We start from the raw sequence: 14,957 nt of genomic DNA, 5'->3' as shown, positions 1-14,957 counted from the left end.
GAACACCATCCAGTATTGATTTCTATTTGCCATGTATTTATTCAACTGTGCTGTGATGTTTCCCAAAAGTTCTGAACCTTTAATTCTCATAATTTCTACATATTGTAAATGAAAGATATACGTTTTTGATAGGAGTATTATTATATTATTGATTGATTGACTATGACTTTTTAAATCACCCAGCAGTGCTAATTGCAGAGTTCGCTCCAGGTAAATGTTGCAATTCTTCAGCCATTCCTGAACCTGTGAACAAAAACAAGCTACATATGGACAGTACCAATACAAATGATGTAATGATTCTGTAATTCGCAGCAAAATCTTCAGAGCTGGGATGATTTGTATCCCCCATATATATATAACATTTTATTGATTACAAGAATTTCGTATAATCATTTAAATTGAAAAATGTGTATGTTTTGAATCCAGAGTATTTTTGTGTATCAGTTCATAAACCATGTGACATGGAATCGGTATATCGAAAGAAATCTATTCCCAACTATTTTACAATCTATATGGCACAGCTGTCAATTTATTGGTTCTTAAATTAAACTGGTATACTTTTTCATTCATCACAATTTTCTTTAACTCATTTTGGTATTTAATGAATTCATGTTCATTATATAAATAGGCCCTTTGAATTTTGTGTGGCTTGCCGTTCCAAATCAAATTGAATAATTTTCCGGCATAAGCAAATAGGTAAACTGGGATATGACTAAACACTTAATCCCTCTAGCGACACATTTTCAAAAAATTGACTAGCGACAAATCTATCGACTTTTTCTGGTGTTATTGGAGACTTTTGGATACTGACGTGAAAGCACATATCGTTCTTACTCTTCTCAACGAGCAGCCCGTCCCAAAGCACTCACAGGCGGCCCAGTCCTCACGCAGCAGTCCCTCCCAGCTGCAGTCAGAGCAGGAGATGTTAACCCCCCCGCATCCAGACTGCAAATAAATCACGCAAGAGGGAAGCCGCCGCTGGCTGATCCCCACCCTGGCTTACATTCAGGGTGGGATGTAAATGTAAAATGTTCTTTGTCTAAAATAAATCACTGCACAAAAAGAAATCACTGCATTTGACTCACACAGCCTCAGTCACTTACTCACCTTGTCCACTGTGTGTGTGCCTCTCTGTGACATAAGCTAAACATCTAGCTGGCTAGCTCATCATGTCTCAGTCTAAACTGTACACTCAAAAATAGCGAAAGGAGTGGGAATCAAACCCTGAATTCAAAGGCTGGTTGAAGCCGTTTATTGGAGATGATACACGGGCATACTGCCTGTATTGTAAGGCTGATTTCTACGCCAAACTTAGTGATGTAAAAAAAACACAACAACTCAAAAGGCAAAGCCTTATAACAGTTCCACCCAAAACAAGCTGCCATTTATGGTTAAAAAAAAATGGACTCTGCAAAAAAGGCTGAGGCTACCATGGCATTAGCTAATCGCTGAACACTGTTCCATGCTGGCATGTGATCACATTGGAGAACCATGTAGAGCTGCTTTCTCAGACTCCACTGCTGCTACCCACTACAAAGTGCACAGAAATGATTAATGGTGTTCTAGCACCATACTTTCTGAAAAAGTTGGTCGCAGATGTGGGTGACCAGCGTTTCAGCCTCCTCCTCGATGAGTCCACGGATGTAAGTGTTTCTAAGTACCTGGGGGTTGGGATAAGGTACTTTAGTGACACCAAGCAGACAATTGTATCAACATTTCTGGGGCTTGTTGAGTTGGAGGGAGGAGATGCCAAATCTATAGCCCCGTGCTGTTGTGGCTTTCCTCGAGAAGTGTTGTATTAAAAAAGAGAAACTCCTGGGGATAGGGACTGACAATGCCTCTGTTATGACGGGGATTAACAATGGGGTCCATAAAGTGCTGAAGGAGGAGTATGGCCTCAAATATCTGTTTCTTATTCGCTGTGTGTGCCACTCTCTGCAGCTTGATGTAAATCATGTTTCCAATGACACCACCCCCCGTAGGGTGGAGTACTTGGTACGAGAGACTTATAACTGGTTTTCAGTGTCTCCAAAGCGCAGGGAGGCCATATATGAGACCATCAACTGTGGGGAGAAACCTTTACAGATAACCAAGGTGTGTGCCACACGTTGGCTCTCCATTGAACCCGCGGTTTCATGCATTTTGGACCAGTGGGAGGAACTTAGGCTGCATTTCACAGTGACCAGGTCCAGTGAACACTGCTACATGGCTGAGGTTTTATACTCCATGTACAGTGATCCTCAAAACATATTGGATCTGACTTTTTTGAAGTCAGTGCTGGGTGAGGTACAGTTGGCCATCAAGGCTTTTGAGGGAGAGTAAGTAGATCCTCTTAAGCTACTTGACAGCTTGGTTAGCCTGATCAAGTCTGTGAGCAGCAGGGTGCTGAATCCCACTGGCAAATGTTGATGTACTCAAAGGGCCAATAGATGGATACATCAGTCCCAAACCTTGGTTACCTTTTTGAGACAAATGCAGCTGAGCTCCACCTTGCGCCTGAGGATGAAAACAATGTCCAAAAGCAGTGTGTAGCCTTCACCATCTCCCTCACTAATGAGTTGAGGGTGAGACTGCCAGACAACATCGAAGCATTGCAGTACATGTCAGTTTTCAATGTGGAGGAAACTCTAAAACACAATAAGAGCAATGACGTGCCATCCATCTTAGTAAATGGAATGAGACAAAAAAACACACTGGGCTTCTGGAGTGAGATTTAGAAGTTCAGGGATGCAGCTGGTATCAACCCGTTTCAAGAACTTACCATGGCTGCTGTGTCTGTGTCACATCCTGACCATAGTAAGAGGTTATTTTCTATGGTAGAGTAGGTCAGGGTGTGACAGGGGGTGTTTTGTGTTTTTCTATGTTTTGTATTTCTATGTTTAAGTTCTAGTTTTTCTATTTCTATGTTTTTTTGGGGGGGGTTGATCTCCAATTGGAGGCAGCTGGTCCTTGTTGTCTCTAATTGGAGATCATATTGAAGTAGGGGTTTTTCTTCCTGGGTTTTGTGGGTTATTATATTTTGAGTAGTGTTTGTTTCTCTCTGCGTCACGGTTTGTTGTTTTGTCATATTCAGTTATTTATGTATTTGCAAAGTTTCACGAATTAAATACAAATTTGGAACTACAACCACGCTGCACTTTGGTCTGCTCCTTTCGACAACCGTGACAGTCTGTGTTGTCCTTGTCACACTCGAATGCTGAAGTCGAGAGAGTATTCAGCCAGATGAGTGTGGTAAAAAGCAAACTTAGAAATGGGATGTCCTTGCAGACCCTTAACTCCATCCTGTACATTGGATATGGACTGAAGCTGTCTGGTGAGGCTTGCTATGAGCACCAGCTGGCTGATAATGTTTTGCAGCTTATTGGCACATCAGCTGCTTACTCATTTAAGTCAGCTCCCTCAGTTGCTGAACCTGCCATAGAGAGCCTTTGACCAAAATGACGATGACACACTTTCTGTGAGCCAGCACAGCCTGTGTGTGTGTGGAGGGGGGTCTGGAAAAAAAAACAATTAACCTGAATTAGAGCCAGACTAGTTACCATCATTTTCTCACATTGCCATTGACAGTTTTTTAAACAATGTCAAAATGTTATGGTTAAAAATGTCCATGTTTTACTGTAACTTGTTGTAGGCTCCTAAGTGGACCATAAGGTTAAAAACCAAACCAAATTAAAGAAAACTAAACTAAAAATAAATAAATAAAATAAAAAATAAAATAAAAAACTAAGTAACTCTGCCAGAGTGCCTCTTTTGGGTCACTTCTGCCGGTCCCAAGCCCGGATAGAGGAGGACGGTCCCAAGCCCGGATAGAGGAGGACGGTCCCAAGCCCGGATAGAGGAGGACGGTCCCAAGCCCGGATAGAGGAGGACGGTTGGAATTGTGATATTAGAAAAAATACAAGAATCGACAGAAGAAAGTTCATTTGTAGTTCTAAACATATTTAGGGTGTTTTTTTTGTCTCACTTTTTGTCTCTCCCACGACGTTATTCCTCTCTCCTACAGCGTTATTCCTCTCTCCTACAGCGTTATTCCTCTCTCCTACAGCGTTATTCCTCTCTCCTACAGTGTTATTCCTCTCTCCTACAGCGTTATTCCTCTCCTACAGCGTTATTCCTCTCTCTCCTACAGCGTTATTCCTCTCTCCTACAGCGTTATTCCTCTCTCCTACAGCGTTATTCCTCTCTCCTACAGCGTTATTCCTCTCTCCTACAGCGTTATTCCTCTCTCCTACAGCGTTATTCCTCTCTCCTACAGCGTTATTCCTCTCTCCTACAGCGTTCTTTCCTCTCTCCTACAGCGTTATTCCTCTCTCCTACAGCGTTATTCCTCTCTCCTCTCCTACAGCGCTATTCCTCTCTCCTACAGCGTTATTCCTCTCTCCTACAGCGTTATTCCTCTCTCCTCTCCTACAGCGTTATTCCTCTCTCCTACAGCGTTATTCCTCTCTCTCCTACAGCGTTATTCCTCTCTCCTACAGCGTTATTCCTCTCTCCTCTCCTACAGCGCTATTCCTCTCTCCTACAGCGTTATTCCTCTCTCCTACAGCGTTATTCCTCTCTCCTACAGCGTTATTCCTCTCTCCTACAGCGTTATTCCTCTCTCCTCTCCTACAGCGTTATTCCTCTCTCCTACAGCGTTATTCCTCTCTCTCCTACAGCGTTATTCCTCTCTCCTACAGCGTTATTCCTCTCTCCTACAGCGTTATTCCTCTCTCCTACAGCGTTATCTCTCTCCCACAGCGTTATTCCTCTCTCCTACAGCGTTATTCCTCTCTCCTACAGCGTTATTCCTCTCTCCCACAGCGTTATTCCTCTCTCCTACAGCGTTATTCCTCTCTCCTACAGCGTTATTCCTCTCTCCTACAGCGTTATTCCTCTCTCTCCTACAGCGTTATTCCTCTCTCTACAGCGTTATTCCTCTCTCCCTACAGCGTTATTCCTCTCTCCTACGGCGTTATTCCCTCTCTCCTCCTACAGCGTTATTCCTCTCTCCTACAGCGTTTATTCCTCTCTCTCTCATACAGACGTTATTCCTCTCTCTCCTACAGCGTTATTCCTCTCTCCTCTCCTACAGCGTTATTCCTCTCTCCTACAGCGTTATTCCTCTCTCCTACAGCGTTATTCCTCTCTCCTCTCCTACAGCGTTATTCCTCTCTCCTACAGCGTTATTCCTCTCTCCTACAGCGTTATTCCTCTCTCTCCTACAGCGTTATTCCTCTCTCCTCTCCTACAGCGTTATTCCTCTCTCCTCTCTCTCTCCTCTACAGCATTATTCCTCTCTCCTACAGCGTTATTCCTCTCTCCTACAGCGTTATTCCTCTCTCCTACAGCGTTATTCCTCTCTCTCCTACAGCGTTATTCCTCTCTCCTCTCCTACAGCGTTATTCCTCTCTCCCTACAGCGTTATTCCCTCTCTCTCTACAGCGTTATTCCTCTCTCCTACAGCGTTATTCCTTCTCTCCTACAGCGTTATTCCTCTCCTCTACAGCGTTATTTCCTCTCTCTCCTACAGCGTTATTCCTCTCTCCTCTCCTACAGCGTTATTCCTCTCTCCTACAGCGTTATTCCTCTCTCTCCTACAGCGTTATTCCTCTCTCTCCTACAGCGTTATTCCTCTCTCCTCTCCTACAGCGTTATTCCTCTCTCCTACAGCGTTATTCCTCTCTCTCCTACAGCGTTATTCCTCTCTCCTACAGCGTTATTCCTCTCTCTCCTACAGCGTTATTCCTCTCTCTCCTACAGCGTTATTCCTCTCTCCTACAGCGTTATTCCTCTCTCCTACAGCGTTATTCCTCTCTGCTACAGCGCTATTCCTCTCTCCTACAGCGTTATTCCTCTCTCCTACAACGTCCATCATCACAATTACATGCACATGGACAATTATGCAAATTTGGCGATGACGTCATCTAGCGACTTCTAGCTATTTTAAGGACAGCCAATAGCTGCTTTCCTTACTGAGGAGTTGGCAACACTGCTTGAAATGTAGCTACACCTGTTGTTCTCTTGTAGGAAACAGTAACTCCTCATTGTTGACCTATACTTATCTAGAACTGGGCTAATAACTCGCTAACTAGCAAAGAACATCAACAAATATGCACACCGTGGCCCTGATCTGATCTGAAAAGCACACTCACTCCCCAGGGTGATTGAAAGACCGCTCATTCGCTATCGCGCACAAATAGAATTCTACTTCGTTGCGGTTCTGGCTCTGCCCACAACAAAATCACTGAATTAATCATGCAAAGTTAGATTTATTTTGGTTTGTTGCATTGAAAAAGGGGCTGATATAATGTTGATTCGATATAGTACAAACTAATTGGGGGCGAAGTTCAATCTCATGCATCTCTGGCATTTCTTCTCCCCGAGGCAGTCCTGGAGGAGGTGTGCGACCGCCGCAGTTTAGAAGGATCACGGCCTGCAATGCGACCACCCGCCAACGTGGCTGGTGAAATAGACATTCGGGTGTTCATTTTAATGCTCTGCTCAAGGCGGAGAGAGAAAAAAATGTCAGAAGAGAAATCACAGCTTTAAAACAAGAGAGAACAACCTAGAGAGATGTATTTTATTAATTTAAAGAACGAATGGACACTTTAAATCAGAAAACGCTAACTTACAGTTAATCATGGCCTAGATCATGAATATAAAACTTAGATCAGAGACACCTGAAACCCCACCTCTTTAAGGAATACCTCGGATAGGATAAAGTAATCCTTCTAACCCCCCCCCCCACATATAGATGTACTATTGTAAAGTGGTTGTTCCACTGGATATCATAAGGTGAATGCACCAATTTGTAAGTCGCTCTGGATTAGACGTAAATGTAAATGTAAACACATGTATACCTGAATCAGGCATGCTAGCCGTAGCACACAGAGAGAAAGGGTGTAGCAGTTCTGCTTACAGAAACATAATGAGCTGTTGGTTTTGGAGGCTGCAGATGAAGTGTTAGATTTTGCACCCTCTGTGTGTGTGTGTGTGTAGATTCTGCCACCTCCACTCCCCACCACACCATCTTGCTAGCACCCCCCCCCCCCCATTAGGTAACAGACCGCAGCACACCTGTTAGACCTTTCAACAGACATTATCAACAACCGGCTGAAGTAAACAACACAAAACAACAACTTTTGATGAGAACTAGCTTGGACTTCCTCTCCTTCCTTTTCTCTACGTGAGAATTAAATGCTCAGAGACAGGTGGAGAAGAACACCATCCTCAACACGAGGAACATGGCAGTGGACCAGAGACGGGTGGAGAAGAACACCATCCTCAACACGAGGAACATGGCAGTGGACCAGAGACGGGTGGAGAAGAACACCATCCTCAACACGAGGAACATGGCAGTGGACCAGAGACGGGTGGAGAAGAACACCATCCTCAACACGAGGAACATGGCAGTGGACCAGAGACGGGTGGAGAAGAACACCATCCTCAACACGAGGAACATGGCAGTGGACCAGAGACGGGTGGAGAAGAACACCATCCTCAACACGAGGAACATGGCAGTGGACCAGAGACGGGTGGAGAAGAACACCATCCTCAACACGAGGAACATGGCAGTGGACCAGAGACGGGTGGAGAAGAACACCATCCTTAACACGAGGAACATGGCAGTGGAACATGGACACACTGCTATACAGCCTCTACATATACTGGAGACAGATTACTACAACTAATAAAGCAGCATATATTTCTGCTTTCTATGATTAAGGCTTTTAAAAAGGAAAAACACATCAATTATTGAATTTCACCTACAGTGTTTTCCTTTCATTTTACAATTTACCCCCCCCCCCCACCCACTTGCGCACACTCGCACACACACACACTCGCATGCACACACACACACACTCGCACACACACACACACACACACACACACACACACACACACACACACACACACACACACACACACACACACACACACACGCACTTCAATGGCCACCAGCTTGTTTACATTAGAATCTTTGGGAAGTCTTTTTGTTTTATATAAAAGAAGCAATATTTGTACAATTCCCATGACTGAAAAGAGAGCAGTGAGAATTAAACAAACAGCTGTAGTTTCCTCTATTCAACATTACTTCCCATTAGGGACTATGGCACAGTGTTGGAGGGGATGTCCATTTACAGGTATGTATGTATGTACGTACAGTGTTTTCATTGTTGCCGTGGGAAGCACAGGTGGAAGCACATGTCTGAGAAACACATGGCTGAGAAACACATGGCTGAGAAACACATGGCTGAGAAACACATGGCTGAGAAACACATGTCTGAGAAACACATGTCTGAGAAACACATGGCTGAGAAACACATGTCTGAGAAACACATGTCTGAGAAACACATGGCTGAGAAACACATGGGTGAAGGTGTGACTGGGATGCAGGGAAAGGAGAGAGAAAAGGAGGGGAGTCCCTGGGAAGGAAAGGAGGAATGGAAGAGGTGAAAAGAGAGAGAGGAGGAAGAGGGTGTCAGTACCACACCTTTCTGCAGGCTCATGTCTACCATGCGTGGCTCGGCCAGCTCCAGGAAGAAGTTCTTGTTTTTCTCATACTCCTCATCGTCTATCACCTTCACCTGAACCATCTTGCTGCGAGAGGAGAGAGAGAGGGGAAAAGAGGCGGAAGGGAAGAGAAGAGAACAAAAGAGAAAAGCGAATTAAGAGAGAAATGGACAGATGGAAAGAGAGAGAGAGAGAGAAAAGAGAAAGTTAATTAGCGAGCATCGACAGGCTGAGACAGGAAAAGGAAGTCAGCAGGAGGATTAATAACCAGTGTGGTGAAAAGGCTAGAGGTCAAAGGTCAGCTGCTGTCCCTGACGATGGTCGCTAGGTCACTCTAGGACAGCTCTGTCATAGGCTGTCCACATTGGCTCCCATGGATGTCTTGACATTCAAATCTATCACACTGTAGCGAACACATCTCATTGGTTGCGAACACATCTCATTAGTCGCGTACACATCTCATTGGTCACGTACACAGATTTTCAGATGCAATATGCTTGTGTTTTCTACCTCCAACAGTGCAGTAATATCTAGCAATAAAATATATAATAAATATTACAACTAGCAATATCAGTACGAGCAATATCAGAGTCCGGAATATACAGTTGAAGTCAGAAGTTTACCTTAGCCAAATACATTTAAACTCAGTTTTTCACAATTCCTGACATTTAATCCTAGTAAAAATTCCCTGTCTTAGGTCAGTTAGGATCACCACTTTATTTTAACAATGTGAAATGTCAGAAAAATATTAGAGAGAATGATTTATTTCAGATTTTATTTCTTTCATCACATTCCCAGTGGGTCAGAAGTTTACATACACTCAATTTGTATTTGGTAGCATTGCCTTTAAATTGTTTAACTTGGGTCAAACGTTTCGGGTAGCCTTCCACAAGCTTCCCACAATAAGTTGGGTGAATTTTGGCCTATTCCTCCTGACAGAGCTGGTGTAACGGAGTCAGGTTTGTAGGCCACCTTGCTCGCAAACGCTTTTTCAGTTCTGCACACAAATGTTCTACGGGATTGAGGCCAGGTCTTTGTGATGGCCACTCCAATACCCTGACTTTGTTGTCCTTAAGCCATTTTGCCACAACTTTGGAAGTATGCTTGGGGTCATCGTCCAATTGGAAGACCCATTTGCGACCAAGCTTTAACTTCCTGACTGATGTCTTGAGATATATATATCCACATCATTTTCCATCCTCATGATGCCATCTATTTTGTGAAGTGCACCAGTCCCTCCTGCAGCAAAGCACCCCCACAACATGATGCTGCCACCCCCGTGCTTCACGGTTGGGATGGTGTTCTTCGGCTTGCAAGCCTCCCCTTTTTCCTCCGAACATAACGATGGTCATTATGGCCAAACAGTTCTATTTTTGTTTCATCAGACCAGAGGACATTTCTCCAAAAAGTACGATCTTTGTCCCCATGTGCAGTTGCAAACCGTAGTCTGGCTTTTTATGGTGGTTTTGGAGCATAGGCTTCTTTCTTGTTGAGCTGCCTTTTAGGTTATGTCCATATAGGACTTGTTTTACTGTGGATATAAATACCTTTGTACCTGTTTCCTCCAGCATCTTCACAAGGTCCTTTGCTGTTGTTCTGGGATTGATTTGCACTTTTCGCACCAAAGTACGTTCATCTCTAGGAGACAGAACGCGTCTCCTTCCTGAGCGGTATTGAAGGGGCACTTTTCCGCTTTCTTCACCACACTGTCGGTGTGGAGGGACAATTTCAGGTCCTCAGTGACGTGCACAGTGAGACACTTGAAGCTTTTGACTTTCTCTACTGCGGCCCTGTCTATGTGGATGGGGCGGCCCTGTCTATGTGGATGGGGCGGCCCTGTAGATGTGGATGGGGGCAGCCCTGTCTATGTGGATGGGGGCGTGTTCTCTCTGCTGTCTCCTGTTGTCCATGATCAGCTCCTTTCTTTTTTTGACGGTGAGAAAGAGGTTATTTTCCTGGCATCAATCCTCCAGGGCTTTCACCTTCTCCCTGTAGGCTGTCTCGTCGTTGTTGGTAATCAGGCCTACCACACGTATCATTGGTGAACAGGGAGTACAGGAGGGGGCTCAGCACGCATCCCTGTGGGGCCCCCGTTTGAGGATCCATCCCTCTCCAGTCCCCACAGTCATGGTTTAATGAGGTACAAACTCTCTCCTCGCAGGAGTTCAATGAAAAAAAAGAAAAGCTGCATCCACGAAAGAAAATGTATCAGGTATTTATAGACTGTTGTTTTATCCCCCTCCCAAACGCATATTCCCCCATTCACTTATAGCATGGGAGAGTGACCTCTCACCCCATCGCAATGGGACACTATTTGGAGAAGTCTGTCTACAAAATGTGTTAGGTATAAGATCATTCAGTACAAGATATTCTGTAAAACCTATATAAGACTCAATCTGACTTGACAAAACTGTAGTAGCAATAGCTCTCTGCTCCACATGTTGTAGGAATGCCCTGCAGTGAAAATATTTGGGTCTGAAGATATTTCAGTTTTGTTAGAAATGTTTTATTGAATTTCCACCGTGTCCTATTTCATGTTTACTTGGTTATATTAATATAAGTAAATATATTATAATAATATAATAATATAATTATATATTAATATAGTTATTAAGAACTGTTATCATTAGGTTGTCTTTCAGTCAAGAGAATTCTTATTGTTAACTGGAAGGAACATAAAGCCAACTTGCTTTTCTGTTGACCGCTGGCTTGAGGACTACATGTAATGTGCAGCTTGCCTGCTCAAGGACTTTGATTTAGAGACCGGGACACAAGTTCTGGGACTCGGGAAATGTACAGTTGAAAGTTTCAAACCTGTAATCGGTACTTGAATATCTGCCAATTCCAAAATTGTATGAATATAAAACCTTGTAACTAATGCATGTGACCCTTTTCCTCCACCCCCTATTTCATGTTCTGTATCTATTTCATGTTCTGTATCTATTTCATGTTCTGTATCTTATTTCATGTTCTGTATCTTATTTCATGTTCTGTATCTTATTTCATGTTCTGTATCTTATTTCATGTTCTGTATCTATTTCATGTTCTGTATCTATTTCATGTTCTGTATCTATTTCATGTTCTGTATCTTATTTCATGTTCTGTATCTTATTTCATGTTCTGTATCTATTTCATGTTCTGTATCTATTTCATGTTCTGTATCTTATTTCATGTTCTGTATCTATTTCATGTTCTGTATCTAGTGTCATTCATGTGTTCTTTCTAAGTTGAAAAGCCAAAACAAATGCTTAACAGTAAAAATAAAGTCCAAGACCCAGTTTCACAGGGCTGGGTTCAGACCCAGTTGCACAGGGCTGGGTTCAGACCCAGTTGCACAGGGCTGGGTTCAGACCCAGTTGAACAAGGCTGGGTTCAGACCCAGTTGAACAAGGCTGGGTTCAGACCCAGTTGAACAAGGCTGGGTTCAGACCCAGTTGCACAGGGCTGGGTTCAGACCCAGTTGCACAGGGCTGGGTTCAGACCCAGTTGAACAGGGCTGGGTTCAGACCCAGTTGCACAGGGCTGGGTTCAGACCCAGTTGAACAGGGCTGGGTTCAGACCCAGTTGAACAGGGCTGGGTTCAGACCCAGTTTCACAGGGCTGGGTTCAGACCCAGTTGCACAGGGCTGGGTTCAGACCCAGTTACACAGGGCTGGGTTCAGACCCAGTTACACAGGGCTGGGTTCAGACCCAGGGACCCGAGCTTAGTAATGAGCTTGGAGGGTACTCTGGTGAGCTGTAGTCGATGAACAGCATTTTTTTACATAGGTATTCCACTTGTCCAGATGGGATAGGGCAGAGTGCAGTGCGATGGCGATTGCATCGTCTGTGGATCTGTTGGGGCAATATGCAAATTGAAGTGGGTCTAGGGTGTCAGGTAGGGTAGAGGTGATATAATCCTTGACTAGCCTCTCAAAGAACTTCATGATGACAGAAGTGAGTGCTACGGGGCGATAGTCATTTAGTTCAGTTACCGTAATTTCCGGACTATTGAGCGCACCTGAATATAAGCCGCACCCACTGAATTTAAAAAAAATATTATTTTGAACATAAATAAGCCACACGTGTCTATAAGCCGCAGGTGCCTACCGGTACATTGAAACATTCAAACTTTACACAGGCTTTAACGAAACACGGCTTGTAACAAAAATAAATAGGCTTTAACGAAACACGGCTTATAACAAAAATAAATAGGCTTTAACGAAACATGGCTTGTAACAAAAATAAATAGGCTTTAACGAAACACGGCTTATAACAAAAATAAATAGGCTTTAAGGAAACACGGCTTGTAACAAAAAATTAAAAATTAGCAGTAAGCTTTAGTTGTCTTTTTGCACTGATTCAATTCCTCACGCTGCTGTTTCCAACGTCTTATCATCGACTCATTTTAAGACCAATCTCCCGTGCAGCAGCTCTATTTCCTTTTCCAACAGCCAGATCAATCGCCTTCAACTTGAAAGCTGCATCATATGCATTTCTCCGTGTCTTTGCCATGATGAGGGTGACAAAATGACTTCCGTAATCAGAATGATGGGAAGTTTGAGAGCGCTCGATTTAATCTAAACAGTAAACAAAAAAGTTGTTTTACCTTAACCCGTTCGGCAATTTCATTGGTCTAATGAAAGCTTCATGCCGCCAAAAAACTGAGCACGTCACAGAATGTGTTTTTTAATTTTTTTAATTTGAAAGTGGGAAAAATCCATATATTAGCCGCGTCATTGTTTAAGCCGCGAGGTTCAAAGCCTGGGAAAAAAGTTGCGGCTTATAGTCCGGAAATTACGGTACCTTTGCTTTCTTGGGTACAGGAACAATGGTGGCCATCTTGAAGCAAGTGAGGACAGCAGACTGGGATAGGGAAAGATTGAATATGTCCATAAACACAGCAGCCAGCTGGTCTGCACATGCTCTGAGGACGCGGCTAGGGATGCTGTCTGGGCCTACAACCTTGCGAGGGTTAAGACTCTTAAATGTCTTACTGATGTCAGCCACATAGAACAAGAGCTCACAGTCCTTGGAAGAATCGAGGGCCCGCGTCGGTGGCTCAATGTTGTTTTGCTTAAAGCGGGCGAAGAAAGTGTTTATCTTGTCCGGGAGCTAGGCATCATTGTCCACAATGTATTGTATTATATTATATATTATATTGTATAAGCATTGTATTTGGGACAAATCATTCACTAAACCCTAAACCTCAACTAAATCTTGTAATAAATAATGTGGAAATTGAGCAAGTTGAGGTGACTAAACTGCTTGGAGTAACCCTGGATTGTAAACTGTCATGGTCAAAACATATTGATACAACAGTAGCTAAGATGGGGAGAAGTCTGTCCATAATAAAGCGCTTCTCTACCTTCTTAAAACACTATCAACAAGGCAGGTCCTACAGGCCCTAGTTTCTACCTTCTTAACAACACTATCAACAAGGCAGGTCCTACAGGCCCTAGTTTCTACCTTCTTAACAACACTATCGACAAGGCAGGTCCTACAGGCCCTAGTTTTGTCACACCTGGACTACTGTTCAGTCGTGTGGTCAGATGCCACTTAGAGGGACTTAGGGAAATTGCAATTGGCCCAGAACAGAGCAGCACGGCTGGCCCTTTGACGTACACAGAGAGCTAACATGTCAATCTCTCCTGGTCTGTTTTGTACACATCCATGTTCCCAGTCACCTTGCCTTGGTTAAATGAGGTGGTTCGCACTTTTCAGTTTTGCGCGAATGCTTCCATCTATCCACTGTTGTTAGTTTGAATAAGTTCTACTCATCACCATGGGAACAACATCCTCTATGCACTTCCTGATGAACCCAGTCACCATGGGAACAACATCCTCTATGCACTTCCTGATGAACCCAGTCACCATGGGAACAACATCCTCTATGCACTTCCTGATGAACCCAGTCACCATGGGAACAACATCCTCTATGCACTTCCTGATGAACCCAGTCACCATGGGAACAACATCCTCTATGCTCTTCCTGATGAACCCAGTCACCATGGGAACAACATCCTCTATGCACTTCCTGATGAACCCAGTCACCACGGGAACAACATTCTCTATGCACTTCCTGATGAACCCAGTCCCAGAGTCAGTGTACAAGTTAATACTATTCTCAGAGGCAACCCGGAACATTTCCTAGTCTGCATGATCAAAACAATCTTGAAGCATAGATTCTGATTGGTCAGACCATTGTTGAACAGTCCTTACTACGGGTGCTTCGTGCTTAGGTTTCTGCCTATAGGTGGTAGGGGGGGAGCAGAATGGAGGCATGATCTGATTTGCTGAAAGGAGGGTTGGGGAGGGCCTTGTAGGCCTTCTAGCCCTCCTGGAAGGGAGAGTAGCAATGATCCAGAGTATTCGATGAGCGAGTGACATAGGAGATGTGTTGATAGAAATTTCAGTAGCGTTTTCCGGATATTTCCTTTATTAAATTCCTTAGTTACAATAAATGCAGCCTCAGGAAATGC

General features: G+C 43.8%; 1 protein-coding gene across 2 annotated transcripts in view; it reads right to left on the bottom strand.

The window, feature by feature from the left end:
- LOC115172984 (sodium/calcium exchanger 3-like) overlaps positions 1–14,957 on the bottom strand; it is a 176,127-nt gene that overhangs the window by 47,650 nt on the left and 113,520 nt on the right. For both annotated transcript variants that reach the window (XM_029730923.1, XM_029730924.1), the window contains exon 3: positions 8,477–8,583. In XM_029730923.1, coding sequence (XP_029586783.1) covers positions 8,477–8,583 — 107 coding nt within the window. The remainder of the gene's footprint in view (positions 1–8,476; positions 8,584–14,957) is intronic.

Source organism: Salmo trutta, chromosome 33 (genome assembly GCF_901001165.1).
Source record: "Salmo trutta chromosome 33, fSalTru1.1, whole genome shotgun sequence".
Lineage (NCBI taxonomy): Eukaryota > Metazoa > Chordata > Actinopteri > Salmoniformes > Salmonidae > Salmo > Salmo trutta.
This window is presented reverse-complemented; position numbering and strand designations above follow the sequence as displayed.